General features: G+C 34.7%; 2 protein-coding genes across 2 annotated transcripts in view; one reads left to right on the forward strand and one right to left on the reverse strand.

Moving 5' to 3' along the window:
• znf385d (zinc finger protein 385D) overlaps positions 1-17769 on the forward strand; it is a 204093-nt gene that overhangs the window by 23367 nt on the left and 162957 nt on the right. Inside the window, 1 exon segment of the mRNA XM_051866216.1 lies at positions 9390-9511. The gene's annotated coding sequence lies outside the window, so the exon portion shown is untranslated.
• The window catches only part of ube2e2 (ubiquitin-conjugating enzyme E2E 2), a 33981-nt gene that overhangs the window by 2223 nt on the left and 13989 nt on the right, over positions 1-17769 (reverse strand). Inside the window, exons 4-5 of the mRNA XM_051866223.1 lie at positions 3323-3455; positions 743-890 (exon numbers count right to left, since the gene is read on the reverse strand). Coding sequence (XP_051722183.1) covers positions 743-890; positions 3323-3455 — 281 coding nt within the window. The remainder of the gene's footprint in view (positions 1-742; positions 891-3322; positions 3456-17769) is intronic.

The following is a 17769-nucleotide window of genomic DNA, read 5'->3' on the forward strand; positions in this document are numbered from 1 at the left end:
CAGAGACATTCATATAAACCCCCACCCCCAATTCAATATTTATATTTTTGTTCTTATATTTCACGCATCGTACACAGTGAGCTTGCAGTGTCTGGTACAGTAGTTTCTTTGCTGGCGCGTCTCTGTTCTCCTCTTTGCATCAGTCTTCTGTCTCTGGCCCTTGTAATATTTTCACACAAATGACATTTTGGGAAATGACTGCAATGCAGTTTGATCGGCCAAAATGAAACTAAAAACCGTGTTTGGAGCAAAAACCGGCCGGTTCAGATTTATGGTCGTTTGATAAGTGGTGCATCTCTAAAAAACAGGTCGCACCAAAAAAATTATTTGCATTTGCACAAATACTCCCAAATATATTTTGAGGTCGCACACACTACATTTCTGGAGCATATGTGACCAAAATGGTCACAATTTCGAGCCTTGATGTGACACTGAAGACTGGAGTAATGATGCTGAAAATTCAGCTTAAATCACAGGAATAAATTACAGTTTAAAATATAGTCACATAGAAAACAGTTGTTTTAAATTGTAATAATATTTAACAATATTGCTGTTTTTACTGTATTTTTAATCAAATAAATGCAGCCTTGGCAAGCAGAAGAGAGTCTTCCAAAAATATTCCCAAAATTTTTGACAGAGAGTAAACTAAAGAATTTACTAGTCAATGGCGATTCTATTGCACAGGTGTGTGTAGAGGGTTGAGCTAGGTGTTTCTTTACCAAAAGAAGGGTTTGAGTCTTACCTGGGTTACAGTCTGTGAGTAGAGAGCAGATGGACAGCAGCACCTTGGAGATGGTGAGGGCGGGACTCCAGTTGTCCTTCAGGATGTCCAGACAGATCACACCCTGACTGTTGATGTTACAGTGGTAGATCCTCGTACGGAACGTTACCTGGGAAAGGACAAGAAGGGATTTGTCTTAATTTGTGAGGACAATAGTGCACCATGTTAGGGCTGTCAAAATGGCTGACAAACTATTTAAATATTACTAATATTCAAATTTAAAAAGGCATAATTTCAGTTAGAGGGAAAAAGTCTCCTGAGGCCACAAGAGGGCGCAATGAGCAAAATATGAATGCACTGCATTAAATTGTTTATTCAAAGCAATGAAATAACATGACTGTCAGTATAAAAGTGCATGATGTTTAAACTAACGTTTATAAATTAAATTGCATAAACAATTATGAACATAAAACCATCATGTATTTATGCATAGTTTAATACAAAGAGCCGAAGCGCCTGTCACATAGTGTACTTTTTGTGTTTAAAAACATGAGATGCAGTGAAATGGAAACCCCCCCCATAAAGGTCATGATCATGAAAAGCTGAACTTCTTTTAACCTCTACATGGCTTTCTAAACATGCGACTTTCTTGAGCGAGACGTGAGTGCAACGGTCAAACATGTCCGTCTAGCCGTGTTTACATAGAAAACAATGGAAAAGCAGCACAAATGCGTTTTGTGTGTGTAAACGGCTTTGTTACGGTTTTAATGTAGCTTCTCTACGTTATCTAGCGCCGCATCTAGTAGGTTAAACTGGTTAGGCTAACAAAACCATTAAAACGCAACGACACCATCGCATCTCGTGCTGCTGACACACACCTAAAATTCAAAAGCATTTATGTGTTTTTGCTGTTTGAATAATTCCTTTGAATTTTAGATGTGTGCAAACGAACGACACCATCAGAGCACATTCAATTCCCCACCGGAATCTTTGGTTAACATCTGAGGTCGTGCCACACTGTACGCAGGAAACTTGTTTCTGTATGAACTACAGGAAGCATGTTCGTTGCGTGTGCGAGACATCTGTGTAAGTGCCGGAGGCTTTCAGGGCAACCCTCTAATGGACCTTGACATTCCTTGCCTTGAGATTCATGACAGTTTAATTGCCACCAGAACGACTTCCTTCATCCTGACTACCTACAAACCCACAACGAGCCCAAAGAACAAACGCATATAGGACATAATGTGGCCGTCTGCAAATGAACATCCTACTTTAAACGAGGTTTAGAGACAGACTGAAAGCGGTGTTACAGGACAATGACAGACACACAGACCCTGGGGAGACATGCTGCGGAGGGGGGCTGGGATGAAAGAGAGACAATAAAATGTCCCTTTAGGTACCAACAGAAAACAAGATGGCCTGTGAAGGAGGTTTGTGCATTGTTTTAAAGTTTTAAATTCCAGTTTAGTTTCTGAATCTGAACTAGCAGTAGTTATTTGAAGAAGGTAGTAGAATTTTAAAACAATAAAATTCATATTATATTTTATATATATATATATATATATATATATATATATATATATATATATATATATATATATATATATATATATAAATAAATAAAATATAAATATATAATAAATACAAATAAAAGATTATATAGTTTCATTTAAGTTAAATTATATAAAAATAAAGTTATATATATATATATATATATATATAAAAATATAAATTATATATAATAAATATTAAATAAAAAATATTAAATAGTTTATATATTATATTACATTATATTATATAAATAAAAATTGATATATAAATCATATATAAAATTATAAATAAAAAAGTATTATGTAACTAAAAATATTAAATATTTATAATTATAAATAATAAATACAAATAAAAGTTTATATATGTATTATATTACTTTATATTATATTATAATATATAACTGCTGTAAGTGCAGTTTTTAATAATTCTTTTCATTTTTTTAAACCTGAATTACCCATGTATTTTAGTATAAGTTACCTATGTTATCATTTTAGTCCAGCATTTCATTTTAGTTTAATTTTACAATTTATATAAAATGATATATTTAATATAAATGATAAAGAGCATCTGCATGCCGCTAATCACAAAGTGTAATTGTGAGTGTTATACGATAAGACGATAAACAACTCATATAAGCAACTTACATTTTAAATAAAATATTGAATCGCCTCTAAAATAGATCCAAACAAACTCAAAGCACGTCTCCGAACAACACACAACGGTGGTGTTTTTGAACAAATGAATGAATGATTCAATGACTCACTCATAAAGACATGTCACATGTTTTGTTCCTGAACGAATCAGTGTTTTGAATGAATCGGTTCAGTAAATGAGTCAGTCACTCACTCATACAAGACAGTCACTTTCCACCACCTATTGGCCTACGTATATATAATACATTTTATTCAATCAGACTGAATTGATTACAAAACATTTACTCAAAATTCACCAAAAAATAACGCACAATGCAGCTCTGCTCTTCAGATATCATTGAAAACCCTTGTCAGTCATCCACCAATTTCACAATGCCACATATTTCTTTGCTCTTACCTTGGGTGGTTTAAATGGGTAGTCAGGTGTAAATGCAATGTCAAGGAAAAAGACCCCTCCTTCATACACAGAGCCCGGTGGTCCTAAAATAGTTGACCTCCATTCATAGATGTTGTCTCCTTTGGGACCGGCGCTGTTGGTGGAACAAAGCGAAGAGATTTGAGAAGTTAAACAGGGACTGACTGGCCATTCCAGGAAGATAAATTATCATTAATTCATGAGTGAAAAGTCAACAAGGAATGAGACATTACAGACACGTCAGCACTGGCCATCATGGAAAACCAGATTTACAAAGCTCCCTCCCCAGACCATTTATGGAAGCTAATAAGCTTGGATATCGCCAACTACCTCACGATATGATAAATTACAAGGGCACTTCAGGAAAAAAAACAATAACAACATGCTGTGGAGAATAATAGAGAGATTGTTTTAGAGGTCACGACCAAGTGGAGATAACTTACCCACATATGACAGCTATGCAACATGCAATTTTTAATGTGATAAAGATCTACCAGATGAAATCTAAGAAACAATGGCAAACGCATGCCTATTCCTCCGAATGACTGCTGCAATATCAATGCATAAAATAAGAGTAAATTCACTCTCAAATCTGCTGAAACGATGGTGACAGCTGAGCAAAAGATGGTGAAGAAAGAAAAACAGATGACTTTAGAGCACATCTTTGAGCTCGTTTGTCAAAGGGCGGCCACATCTGCCGGATTCCCTCGTGATAAGTGTCATATTGAAGATTTACGACTCTGTTCGGTCGACCGCTGTATCTGTGCCAAACAAACAGACCGGGACCAGATCCAGCCCGTAATAATAAACAAGTCTTAGATCTGCACTGCGTTAAACAGCAGCAGATACACTTGAAGGTGTACTTGTGTTTTGGAGGGTGGCGTGTCCCGGGGGTCTCTTTCTCATAATGCTTATTTGTTTGTGCTCATAAATGCATATACATTCATGACCAGAGCTGCAAATTGAGACCTGGTTCTTGCTTAGAATTTCCTTTCAATTCCCAATCTATATTCATGACCTGTATGATCCAGTATGATATGATCCTGTATGATACACACGCAAGACTCAACAAGACTTGTCTCATGTCTGGAGCTCAAACGCTGCAGGATGACACACACACTGAAGTTTAATAGCTACTTTAAATGATCCAAACAAATCGCTAACTGTGAGTATGAGTAATAATAATTACACTTGCCTTAGCAAACGCCACTAATTATACACACCTGTCTTCTAGTGAATGCTGGTTTCCTGCGCAAGTTACAATAAAGGGAGGAGATACTTAAAATTGGAATGCAATGTAACTAGTTCTGTACAACAAAAGTTATGGAACTCACAACAAGTCTAATTTAATTCCAAATCTTACGTGGTTAGGAATTTTGTTCAACATTTTCTTTTGACCAGGTGCAACACGTAACATCAGCTGTAATCAAAGTTTCACTGACAAAAGGAATGAAACAGAAACAATATGATCTAATTCATAGACTGTAAAAAAAAGATGGATCCGCTTCCTTCCACTTGGGGCTGCACGATTTGGGGAAAAAAAAAAAAAAAAAAAAATCTAATTGCGATTTAAAATGTGATTTTTTTTTTGTTTTTAACAAATTAAATATAATTTGTTGGTAGGGTCACACAATTTGGCCCAACATTTTGTGCTTGTATATTATTATGACTAATAATAATTATTATGATTATTACTATTGCTAAATAAAAATATTTAACAAGATAAGAAATATTACTATTGCAATAACATTTTCATTATTAAAAATTAAAAATAGAGTATTTAAGAATAAATATAACAATTTAATAATAAGAAAATAATAATAATAATAGTAATATTATTTATATTTTAGTCTATGACTATAATTCATTAGAAATGTCTAAGGATTTATTATAAAATATATTATTTTAAAAATGTGTGACCGTAATTTCTTAATTTTTGTATGCAAAATCAAAAACAATGTCTTATGAAATTTGAGACTCTTATGTATCAACTGTGGGAAAAAACTACTGTACACTGGAGAAAAACACATGGATTATCATATAAATTTCTTTAGAGAGAAACATTTTTCCTATTTTTTTTTTTTTTTTTTTTTTTTTACCCAAAATAGGATGGAGTGAGCATTATTGAGAGCAAAACACATGTCTGTTTCATTCGTACTGAAAGCTAGGGCTGCGCGATATGGCAAAAAAATAAAATCTCGATTTTTTTCAGAACGATTGACTGATTCACGATTTCGATTTTTTTTTTTTTTTTTTTACTGTTTAACTTGTCAACTTAAAAACGTAACTATAATATGATTTAAGTAACATTCTCTTTATTAACAATCTGGTTAAAAAAAAAAAGTTCAATTCCAAGTGCACCACACATGAAGTGATCAACATGGTGTAAATGTAAAACAATGTTAAATATCTTTGCAGAAATACGCCTGAAATATGAAGACATATGCGTCTCATTTTTATAACGCAATAACGCATTTCTGAATGAACAGCCGCTTAAGAATAGTGATGTGTTCTACGTTCATAGAGCGTCACATGAGAGCGGTTAATCAGGCGCGCCGGCGCCATCATGAGCTCGGATCATTTTCTTCTCCTAATACGGTTATCATTGCTGTATTGTCAACATGTCTAATTGTAACGCTTGCTAACATTTTTATTCAAAAATTGCGATTTCTCGATTAAAAAAAATAATAAAATCGAGGCAAAACATTAAATTCGAATTAATCTAAAAAAATCAGAAAAATCGCCCAACCCTACTGGAAGCCAGAGGGCGCCCTCATGCAGAAACTCCACATATAAATCACAGAGAAGTAATACGCAGGACGTTTCAGTAAAAAAATTATTTGAAATGTAATTGGATTTTTATTATTTTTTTTTAATTTAAGTTTGACTCGCATCCCATTCGATTAAATGGAGAGGGCAAGGTTTAAGACCTATCCACCTTATTCCTGACTAGCCTACTGCGTTTCGAATTATGGGTTGCACTTCCGTTTTGGGGAACTTCCATTTAAAAAGACTGAAGCGAATCGTTTCAAATCATAAGGTTTCCCTACAAATAAAGCTTATCCGTCAGTTTGACTGAATGAGCTGTCAATTCTTCCTTCATGTTTTATTTTCAGACATCATGAGAATAACGTAACGCTGTATTTTAACGTAACATGTTAAAACAAGAATATCTATGGCAAGAGCTCTTTTCAGTCGCTTCTTTCTATCCTTGTGATTATTTTCTTTTGTCCCTTTGCATACCGCTGTAATAGTATGAAAAAGGACAACATATACTGCACATTTGTGGTCTGTTCTCCCGATATAATTTACGATATATCCCATTATTAATTCACTGGAATGCACGGAGAATCTCTCGTTTTTCTCCTCAAATCCTCATGTCTCTTTCCAGTTTGTTTTCACAGGTAAATACAATTTATTATCTGTAAAAATGATGGAAATCACTTTGAAATAGTATCACGCAATGCTGAAGTTCATGAACATTTTTATTAAGGCAACGTATATACAGATATATCTCACTATAGTTATATTTAACCCGTCTGTTATTGCTGTGGAAAGAATCGCGCTTTTTCATGGCCAGTCGAAAGTACCTTGTTGATGCTTTTACACTTTTAAATGTCCTTTTAATGTTCGTTGGTTGAAGTGTGAGTAGAATAATGTCATCTCATTGTACCCAGTTTTTAAAATTGCGTTCATAGAGCGAGCCTTTCACTGACTGTTTACAGCTAACAGAAGTTACACCCATAATTCGTGCAAAGCGTCATGGGGCGTAGGAATAAGGTGGATACTGCAGCCAGCCACCAGGGGGCAATCAAAATGCTTTGGCTTCACTTTTCAGGACTTGTTGTGCGGCACACTCGCTCTAATTACAATGTGAAAAACGATCTGGGGTAAAATCAGCAGTAAGGATGAGCAGTGCCATTCAACAGGCGTGCAGTTCTGCCGGTTACTCGCTGCAAGTGTCGGATGTAGTTACAGCCATAAATCATAAAGCGGTTGCCTCAGGCTCTGTTTACTTCCTGTCTCTATGAAGCCCCTCCTTCTGAAAAGCACAATGTGCTCTGATTGGTCGGCTGGAGCAGTGCGTTGTGATTGGTCAAGTGCTTTGAGCGTGTTTGGGAAATGCCCCGCCCCTTACCATAACCGCCAGTTTCAACACACTACTAACTAACTCAACCAGGCCCCGCCCCTTTATTCTGCATATGAATTATTCAAATGAGCAATACTGTGACGTGTTCGTTCCTGAATAAAACTCAAGACTACAATGGAGGCGTTTCAGAGAGTTCAGAAACACTGATATAGAGAATAACTCCTGCTGTTTGAGCATGAAAAAGTTACAAAGCACATTTACACACTAAAGAAAGATAAACGTGTGCAAAAAAAAAAAAGTGTTTAAGTGTTTGCTCAAATCACTAACCCATGAACAACAATAATTACTAATAATGAATTACTCATGCTCAAGTGTGCTTGAATTGGCAGTTTGTGGTTATTCTAGTGAGCGGATCATTTCCTGTAAATGCCCACTTGCTATCAATGTCGTGACCGTTAACTGACAGCAGGTGCCAGTGGGCAAAACCTCTGTGCGGATCCGACGGGCAAAGACCTCTGGGTACATGCCAGAGCTGACGGTTGCCCGGCAACAACCAACCCCCTCCACCACCACCGCTGGCCGCGGTGAATGAGTTTAAACACCGCAGTTAACCGACCTTGTTATTGAGCTTTCAGCTTCCTATTAAAGGATATTAGACTTGTGGGGAAAAATACACTGGATAAGCTATTCACTACAAAACCTTGAATCCGGAGTGCTTATCTGGAAAACTAAACAATGCATTCATTTTTAACCACTCTAATAACACATACTTATGATACAAACCGTGCTGCACAAATAGCAGTATATTAAAAGTAAAAGCTGACTAACAAAATTAGGTAAGAAACTGAAGATATATGTTAGAACATAACTTTTACGTTAGATGCGATTAATCAAGATCAACCAATTTGACAGCACTGATTATAATACATACATGTGTCTGTGTGTTTGTTATTGTATATATAAATATCTCAGATGTTTGTGTTGATATACTAAGTGCTCAGGGGCGGACACAGTAGATGAGCGTTTATCCTTGCACAAGCGTCTCAAAATCACACCTGACAAACAAGAGAACTGCCATCACTGACAACCGACTCCGTTACCGTGCCAACCGCATCCACTGCCAAAATGATTGTGCTGAGATCTCACATCCGTCCGAGCCAACAGACCATCGCTGCTCTTTTCCCAAACAAATGCTGCTCATCCCTCACACAGAGGAAGAAGAAAAACACGAAACCACAACTTACTTATTTCTGAACCCGCACAACGGAAAACATCTAGTGACTAACTGTACAAGCAGTCGACTAAAAGCTCTTCAAAGTTTGATGCTCCGGCTCCGGCAAATGGTCTAGCGTTACATGAATCAGAGATCCATTTGAAGAACATGAAAACACACTCAACAAGTATAGCCGCTCTGCGCTGTGGTTGAGTGAAGGGCTGGGCGGTGTATTTGAGATGAATTTGCTGGCAATATAAAATTAAACATTGCGAAATGATTTTAATAGGCTTTTTATTTGGCCATTATAGGGATAGTTCACACTAAAATGAAAATCCTGTCATCATTTACTCACCCTCGTGTTGTTCCAAATCTGTATGACACGAATAATGAGTGAAAACAATAGTAGATGATGACAATTTTCATTTCTGGGTTAACGATCCCTTTAAGTTTCTCTTTTAGAGTTCATAGAATCAGTTCAAACTGCATGTGCCAATGAATCAATTCCAAACTCTGAATCAATGAGTCATTACAAAAATCACTCTGAGGCATTTTTTTAATACATATTATGTTAATATTAACCTAACATTAAATATTATGGAAAAGAACCATCATGACATAAATTCACAAATTTACAAATTGTAAGAAATAAAAAAAAAGCTACAGTTTTGAGACCAGAAATGCATCATGTAACTGACTATGCACATTTTTGTAAGGAAGTTAACTAATTTCTGTATTCAATACAGCTGTCACGTCACCCGAAGTCACCCGGAGTCAGACCCGAAGACTTGGGAGGTTAACTAATCGTTTCTCTATGGGGCTGTCACGGGATGAACGAATGACTCAGATCTGAACCCAAGCACTCAAGGTGAACGAATCATTTCTGTTAAAATACTGCACATGCACGTTCAAAATGAACAAATCATTCATGATCGACAGACACGTCACTACAACGGGTGTTTCAACCGCGGAAATAAGTCAATTAAACCACTTGAGAATAAGATCTCACGTAGCATTACATTTACCTCAGGTAAGTCATTCAGTGTCCACAGCATGTTAGTTCACTAGAGAAATGAACTCTAGAGGGGAATATATGCACTATAATAGCTTATATTTTCATTGTATTTAAAGAGTTTGGTTCCAAAACGCTATAAATCCATTTTGATTAATTTGAGTAAATGTGTTTTCTTTACCAAGAAAGCGGCAAGATGAAAACCACTATTTTCTGTTTCAAACTTTCACATAGCATCTTTTGGTTATAAAAACATTAAACATTCAAATCTAGATTTAAATTTTCAAAGGTTTATTATTATAAAAACTGATTATTTTCCCCCCAAAATGCAATAAATCCATGACGTTTTTTTTTCAAAATGCAATTAATCCATCAATATAAAAGTTATTTTTCATATTGAAAATACACAACAAAGTAAGTTGATTCACATATATGACAGCCTCTGAACTTTGCCAATACTAATCTTATATACAGGCATTTGACTAAAAATACATTCAGTCGTCGATCCCAAAATGAATTCAACGAGTCATCTTGTTAATGTTATAAATTAATTATGTCTCCGTTTGTCATTACCGATTAAAGAGTATCTGGCGCCACCGCACGGTTAAAATAAACACATTTACAGAGTACAATGGTATTAAAAACGGCTTTTAAAAACTGTCCATGATTCAGTTTTGGGGACCGTGACAGAAGTTTGATGCTGTCGTGGAACAAGCAACAGCCGGCATTTTTCCTCCTCCCGACTCGAGTGCCTCTTCTTCTTAATCTCCTCACGTAAATGATTACATTTCGATGACTTATGTTTCTTCCCCACCGCAGAAACCACCACAGGTTCATCAATGCCGTTAAAATTATTCATTTTTCTGTTTTTGTTGATCACAAAGTACAAAGCAGATAAGGAAAACTAGGATGCCGGGTGTATTCAGAGCGCCGCCATTACTGTTTACAATGCGTGGAATGGTGCGCTGTGATTGGTTGAGCGGATATATCGCATTCTGCAGAGAAGGGAGACTGGCGTTTGTCGCGTTTTGGAAAGAAGGGGAGGAAACATGACAGAATAACACGACGGAAATCGCATTTTGCGCAAAATTAATAACTGACTTTTCAATACCGACCAGATACAATACTGATTTTGGCGGAAACTCAATTTAAAAAAAAAAAAAAAAAAAAAAAAAAGAACCAAACTCTTCTTTTACTTTACCTGTTAGAACTGTCTTAATTATTTAATATATGCTTATTATGACATAATAGTAACTGTATAAATCATTGCACGTCAAAAATGAATTTAAGTAATAATTTTATAATTAGATTAAGAAGTAAATGTTTTTTTTATTTGAGTGTTGATTATTATATCTAAAAATAAATAGCAAATTAATTTAATAGTTTGGGCTCTGTTGTTAATTGTAACCTTTAATATTATAGTAATGTGCAAGAAAGGGCTATAGCCAAACCGAGGTACGTACCGAACCGTCATGTTTGTGTATTGTTACACCCCTATATTTATATATATATTAGGGCTGTCCATTTAACGCATTAATTAGATTAATTAGTTACGGTGAAAAATAATGCGTTAAAATTATTAACGCAATTAATGCACCCGCCCTGCCCCTGACCTACGCAAGTCATCTGACATTTCATTCAGTTGATTGATGACGAATATGAAGCAGGGCAACAACTCACTGCATGATGAAGCCTATAGAATGATCCTAAAATTCAAGATATCTGGTCAAAAATGTTCCTGTAAGAGTTTCGTCTCATATTTATGTCATATGATATAGTTAAGCAATATCACACCAGTAATGAGCGCAATATCAGACGAGTGCTGTTTTTGTCCCGAATAGCACGAGTGCAAATGTGATGCTGATTTTATACAACAGTTCAATAAATCAGAAGTTTATTTTAGACATATTGTCTGCTTTTGCTCAATGTTGCCAATGAAAATATTACCTATAAAGCTAGAGCTGAATGGTTGTGCGTCTCCAAGCAACACACAGTGGTGTTTCGTTTCTGAATGAATCTGCGTTTTGAGCAAATCAATCGGGTGAATCAATGATTCAATGGCTCATTCATAAAGAGAGCCATTTACTTCATTCCTGAATAAATCAGCCCTTTGAACAAATCGAATGAATGAATGACTCAATGACTCACTCATAAAGACATGTCACATGTTTTGTTTCTGAACGAATCAGTGTTTTGAATGAATCGGTTCAGTAAATGAGTCAGTCACTCACTCATACAAGACAGTCACTTTTACCGCCACCTACTGGCAGTTTTAGATTCTTTTTAGAGCATCATTTCATTTAAAAAAACAAACAAAAAAACAAACATATTTCCATATTAATAATAATTAAAACAAAAAACATTAAAGGGATAGTTTACCCAAAAATGAAAATGTTTTGGGTAAAATGTTGAATCAAATAAAAAATTTCTTTCTAAAGCTACTTTTTGTAATGTCTCTTTGATGATCTTTTGGGGGTAATTTCTCAGCCAAATTTGACATGCGATTAAATTGTGATTAATTAGATTAAAAATTCTACGTACTTGACAGCCCTAATATATATATATATATATATATATATATATATATATATATAATATGCACGCACATCACCTTCAAGTAGTCGATTACATGATTTCCATTTTGGTTGTGCAAGCTTGAATAATCTATTTTTTGTGTTTATACTGGCCAAACATTTGAGCTTTGTTTGCCTATCACGTTTGAAGAAAGAAAACTCCATATCCTAAAGTTAAATCATTTGCTACAACAAAACATACAACATCCTCTATTTGCTTTTGTACCTCTGCTTTACTGAACATCCAATTACTGCAAAAAGAAAATGCAATGCAATGTGAAACAATGTGTGATTATTAATGTGTGGGCTGCAGGCAAGGTTGCGAGATCTGTCAGTGTGCAAAACTAATTAGCTAACACACATTCAGCCAGAAGGTCAGAGCGGAATTTAATAAGAAGCTGCAGGCTCAGACATAATCAACTATAAAAAGAGCAGATTTTAACGTAACACTTCTGACATGTTTAATCAATGACGAATTTAGATGATGACAAACAGTATTAAATATGACCCTCGTTCACGGTAAGACAGTAGTCGATAAAGATGAACTATGCTGTTTAGTGTACACCTGAGAGATCATAAAAAATGATTTACTTACCTTCACGTCATTCCAAACCTGCAGGAAAACAAAAGGGTTTGAAGAATACCCCAGTCAGCCATATAATGAAAGTGAACGGGGACTGGGACACAAAAATAAAAAAGGCACCGTAGATGTAGTCGATCTCCATACAACAGCTTTGTGCGAGGAACAGACTGAAATGCAAGTTATCTGCTGTAGCTCTCAAATCAGATACAGCACCGCTGACATCAGTGACGTTTGAGAGAGACAAGACACCAAAACCAATAGTGTTTGGCATCCAAAGTGCCATTTTTGTAGTTTTTAAATCATCCAGTATCCATTTGAAGTATCATGGAAAACTCAAAGACAAATGTGTTATATTAAAACTGCATCTTATCAACTGTAAACGCAAGATATAATTCTGGCAAGAGATCACCATCAGTCGGTGTTTGCATTAAATATGATTTAATCTAATAATTTCACATATTCACCACTTTCTAGCATGTAAAAATGTGTTATTTGATCATTAGCTGCAATTTTTATTTTATTATTTTTATTGACAGCATCAGTGCTAATTTCTCTCTCTCTCTCATATATATATATATATATATATATATATATATATATTAGATAGATAGACACACACACACACACACACACACACACACAGTATATAAAGGCTGTCAAGCAATTTTTAATCTAATTAATTACAAAATGTGCCGATTAATTAATCGCAAATTAATTGCACATCAAATTTGGCTGAGAAATTGTGCCCAAAAGATAATTTTAAAGTCATTATTGTGTTAAATGAGAAAAGCATCAAATAGACATTACAGAAAAATAGCTTTAGAAATAAATATTTTGATTCAACAGAGAATTTTTTACAAAAACTTTTAGGCAACAATGCCCATGATTTTTGTTTTTTAATTGATATTTAGAAATATTTACAGAGCAAAACAGTTTGGTTACAAACATTCTTCAAAATATCTTTTAAGTTTTGCAAAGTCATACAGGTTTGAAACAACATGATGATGAATAAATGTAAATAAACAGAATATGAAATTATTTTTAAATGAAATGATACACTAAATAAACTAAAACTGCCAGTAGGTGGCGGTAAATGTCTAAATGAGTAAATCATTGAGTCATTCATTCATTCGATTCGTTCAAACAGCTGATTCATTGAAGAATTAAGTAAATGGCTCTCTTTATGAATCATTGGTTTACCCGATTGATTCGCTTAATACGTGAATTGATTCAGAAACGAAACACAGCTGTGTTGTTCGGGAGACGCACAACAGTTCTGCTCTGGCTTTATAGGTAATATTTTTGTTGGCAAAATTGAGACAGTAGCAATATTGTGCCTAAAATAACACACAATATTAAACTTCCTATTTATTAAACTTATGTATAAAATCAATATCAATATGCACTTTGGGACAAAAACAGCTTGATATAGCGCTTGTTACTCATGTGATACTTAACTATATCATACGATATAAATATGATATGAGAATATGAAAGATGACCTATGTAGGTCTGGGGCACACAAAGCTTGAAATATAGTGCACTAGTTGTATGGACGTACTGCTATAAAAATGTCAGGTTGTATATTGACAGACCCAGTCACTTTCATTATATATGGAAAAGAACAGGACAAAAATGTCTGAAATAAATTCATACAGGTTTGGATCAACATGAGGGCAAATGCATGATCACATTTTCATTCCCTTTAAATAGTTTTTCCCATGTATATAATCATCATCTCTATCCAAAGAAACATTATCTGCTTTAGTCCAGCATTTCTCTGCAGCACTCTTCTGTAATTGTGTATTCATTCAGTTAATATGCTCGATTATGCAGTGCTGCGGTGGTTATCAGACCAGGAACTTAATGAAGCAATCTTCTCTTCCTCTGACCGTGAAATACCCCGGTACCAATTACGGCTGCGGCAGCTGAGTCGAGTCTGTCTTTGCTTTCTCAGATGATACGGCTTCTTTTAATGACACCGTCCAATAGCTCATCTCGCGTACAAATACGCAAGCAATTAGTGCCGAAACAAGCGCTTAAGAGGGAAATATTTGCTCGATCAGGGCCCAAGTGAATATCCTATTACAAGGGGTATTTTCAGATGACACAATAGAATTTTCCATGTCAGTTCAAATGGTTTATCCCGCCTGGCTGTGGAATTCTGTTTCACAGAAGTACCATGATAGATTCCTTTCAGTGCTTCGATTGTCCCTGTAATCTGATTTCCACGCAAATCTATTAGAAATGCCAGGGGGTCAATATTAAACTTTGAGAATTTAAGAGTTATGCTACATATCGAAATCAAATCGCCTCAAAGGCAGCGAACAGTCGGCTCATATGCTCGCCTTAGGCTGTCTATGAATAATGCATCATGGATAATTATAATAATAAACAGGCTTTGCACAGTGTGCATGAGTGATGCTACTTCTGAAGCATAAAATGCATGCAGTCGTAGAGCGTTACGAGGAGCAAATTGCCTCTAATTCTCCCTGAATTAAAACCCTTTGAATGTTAGAATATGGTACTGAGGTGAACTGAATTCATCATCCTTCCGCTTTGATACAAGGAAGCTAAAATAAAACTGCTTTCTTAGAAAAGAATCTCTAGAGGGATGACAAACCTAGCACAACAACAAACTACATGACATGAAAGCAAATGAAACTTATAGCTGCAGATTAATCTAGAATAGGAGTAAAAAAAGAAAAGAGACACTTCAGCATTAAGGAGCAGTGATAGTTGGAGACAGGATAAACACTGCAGTGTGTTAAATAAACACCTGTAAACACATCCAGATCATATGGCGTTTGAATAACACGTAAATAAACAGGTAGCTAATGTGATATTTTAAGTGTCATGCACTGAATGCCGCTGCTCTGGCGATCACAGAGCCAAATCCCTCCTTCCTGTTTGTTTGCGTGTTAAAACATGATCCCAGTAAGCAGCGCAGCAGGATATGCCAAACATTTCCTGCCTTCAAGACTGAAGTATTGAAAACGACTCCAGATCAAACAACAGTCTTTCCACGCTGGGCATAAAATCAGCGCCTGCCAACATGGGTACAGCTGTCTGAAAAGTCTTCATAACTAATTCAGATCTGGGTGTTTCTTCAACTACAGGCACCTTTATGTTGTAGACTGCTTGATTTTTATTGAAACAAACACATTTCAGTTTTTTTTAGGGTCGGACTAAAATAGTTTTGGAATTTTTTTTCCATGCCTTCATTTATTTTTGCTACTTTTCAAACGCTTCTAAGCTTTTATTGCCCTTAAGTCCACAACTGCTAATAAACAAATTTAGATCAAATTTCACTTGCAAAGAGAATGAATGAATAAATAAATAAAACAATCATTCATTGTTAATAATATTAAAATATGTATTATTTTTATTAACAATAATAAATACATTTAAAAAAAATTAACAACAAATAAAGCAAATTATTCAAAATGTGATATTTAAAAATGCAAGCACTGAAATTAGCCTGATTTGAAATGTGATAGAAATTACATTTGTTCATGCAGTTCAGGGCGACAAATTATATTATAATTTGTATATAATATATATATATATATATATATATATATATATATATATATATATATACACACACACACACACACACACACAGTGCTTCCCACAGGTTTGAAATATACTTGCGGTGGTAGCCGGGTGAAAAATCCTCCTATTACCCACGACACAAAAATGGTCTCCTACATGTGACAAACAAATAATGTGTGATTTTTAACAGTATTTTCATTAATTGAAATTAATTTTAATTACATAGCATACTATTATATTTAATTACATACTAATATTATGCATTATTATGCATTGTAAATTATGCAAAATTACAGCATTTAAATGGTTCTCCTTGCTATGTCATATAGTGTCCTCTCTCAGTGAATGGGACACAGATTTTACTAGTAAAATTTATATAATGAATAATATACGTGTCAAATAATGTTATTAGTCTTTTCTTCCTGTGGGGGAGACTAAAAAACTATTTAATTCTAAAATTATAAAAAACATTGAGTGTAATTTAAGTGTTTGTATGTAAGTTAATTTTAACCTTCATTATTATAGTAAAATAGTACAACTGACTCCCATGTGTAGTTTACTGCATTAGTTGAGAGATTTTTTTCCTCTAGAAAATTTGCCATGTACTGTAACTGATATACTACACCCAAAATAATCGATATCGAATCGAGATCGGAATTGAATCGAATCGCAAGCATGTGAATATACATCGAATCGAATCGTGAAAGTTGTGTCAATACCCAGCCCTAATATAATTATATATATATATTATATATATATATATATATATATATATAGACATACACACACACTTCCGTTTGGCATCGGTAAGATTTTTAATGTTTTTAAAAGAAGTTTCAGTTAAAAAAAAAAACAAAAAAAACAAATAACAGTAATATTGTGAAATATTATTACAATTTAAAATAACTGTTTTCCATTTGAAAATATTTTAAAATGTAATTTATTTTTGTGTTGGCAAAGCAGAATTTTCAGCATCATTACAGTCACATGATCCTTCAGAAATCATTCTAACATGCTGATTTGCTGCTCCTTTGCATTGTGGATTCGCAGTGCAGAAAACAGCGTCTTCTCGACGTGAACAACACAAACCAAACTCTTCCAGTCTCAGCTACAACTACAGTGTTTGTGGGCGGGGCAAAGTAGATGTTGTTCGCGGGCAGCCAATTAAAACCATAGGCTGTCATTATGCAAATTTGATGCATTGTTAAGTAGGTAAGTACTTATGACGTTTCACCAGTTCAGAATCATTTTTTTCTTTTGGGAAACTAGCTTTATTTGTCATGCACTTTGATCTTTAACACTTTTTTTTTTACAATCACAAACAGCTCAATTACACACTACATGAAAGATAATATTCAAAAAAGCATAATGGGGGCACTTTAATAGAATTAAATGGATAA

Source organism: Ctenopharyngodon idella, chromosome 16 (genome assembly GCF_019924925.1).
Source record: "Ctenopharyngodon idella isolate HZGC_01 chromosome 16, HZGC01, whole genome shotgun sequence".
NCBI classification, from domain to species: domain Eukaryota; kingdom Metazoa; phylum Chordata; class Actinopteri; order Cypriniformes; family Xenocyprididae; genus Ctenopharyngodon; species Ctenopharyngodon idella.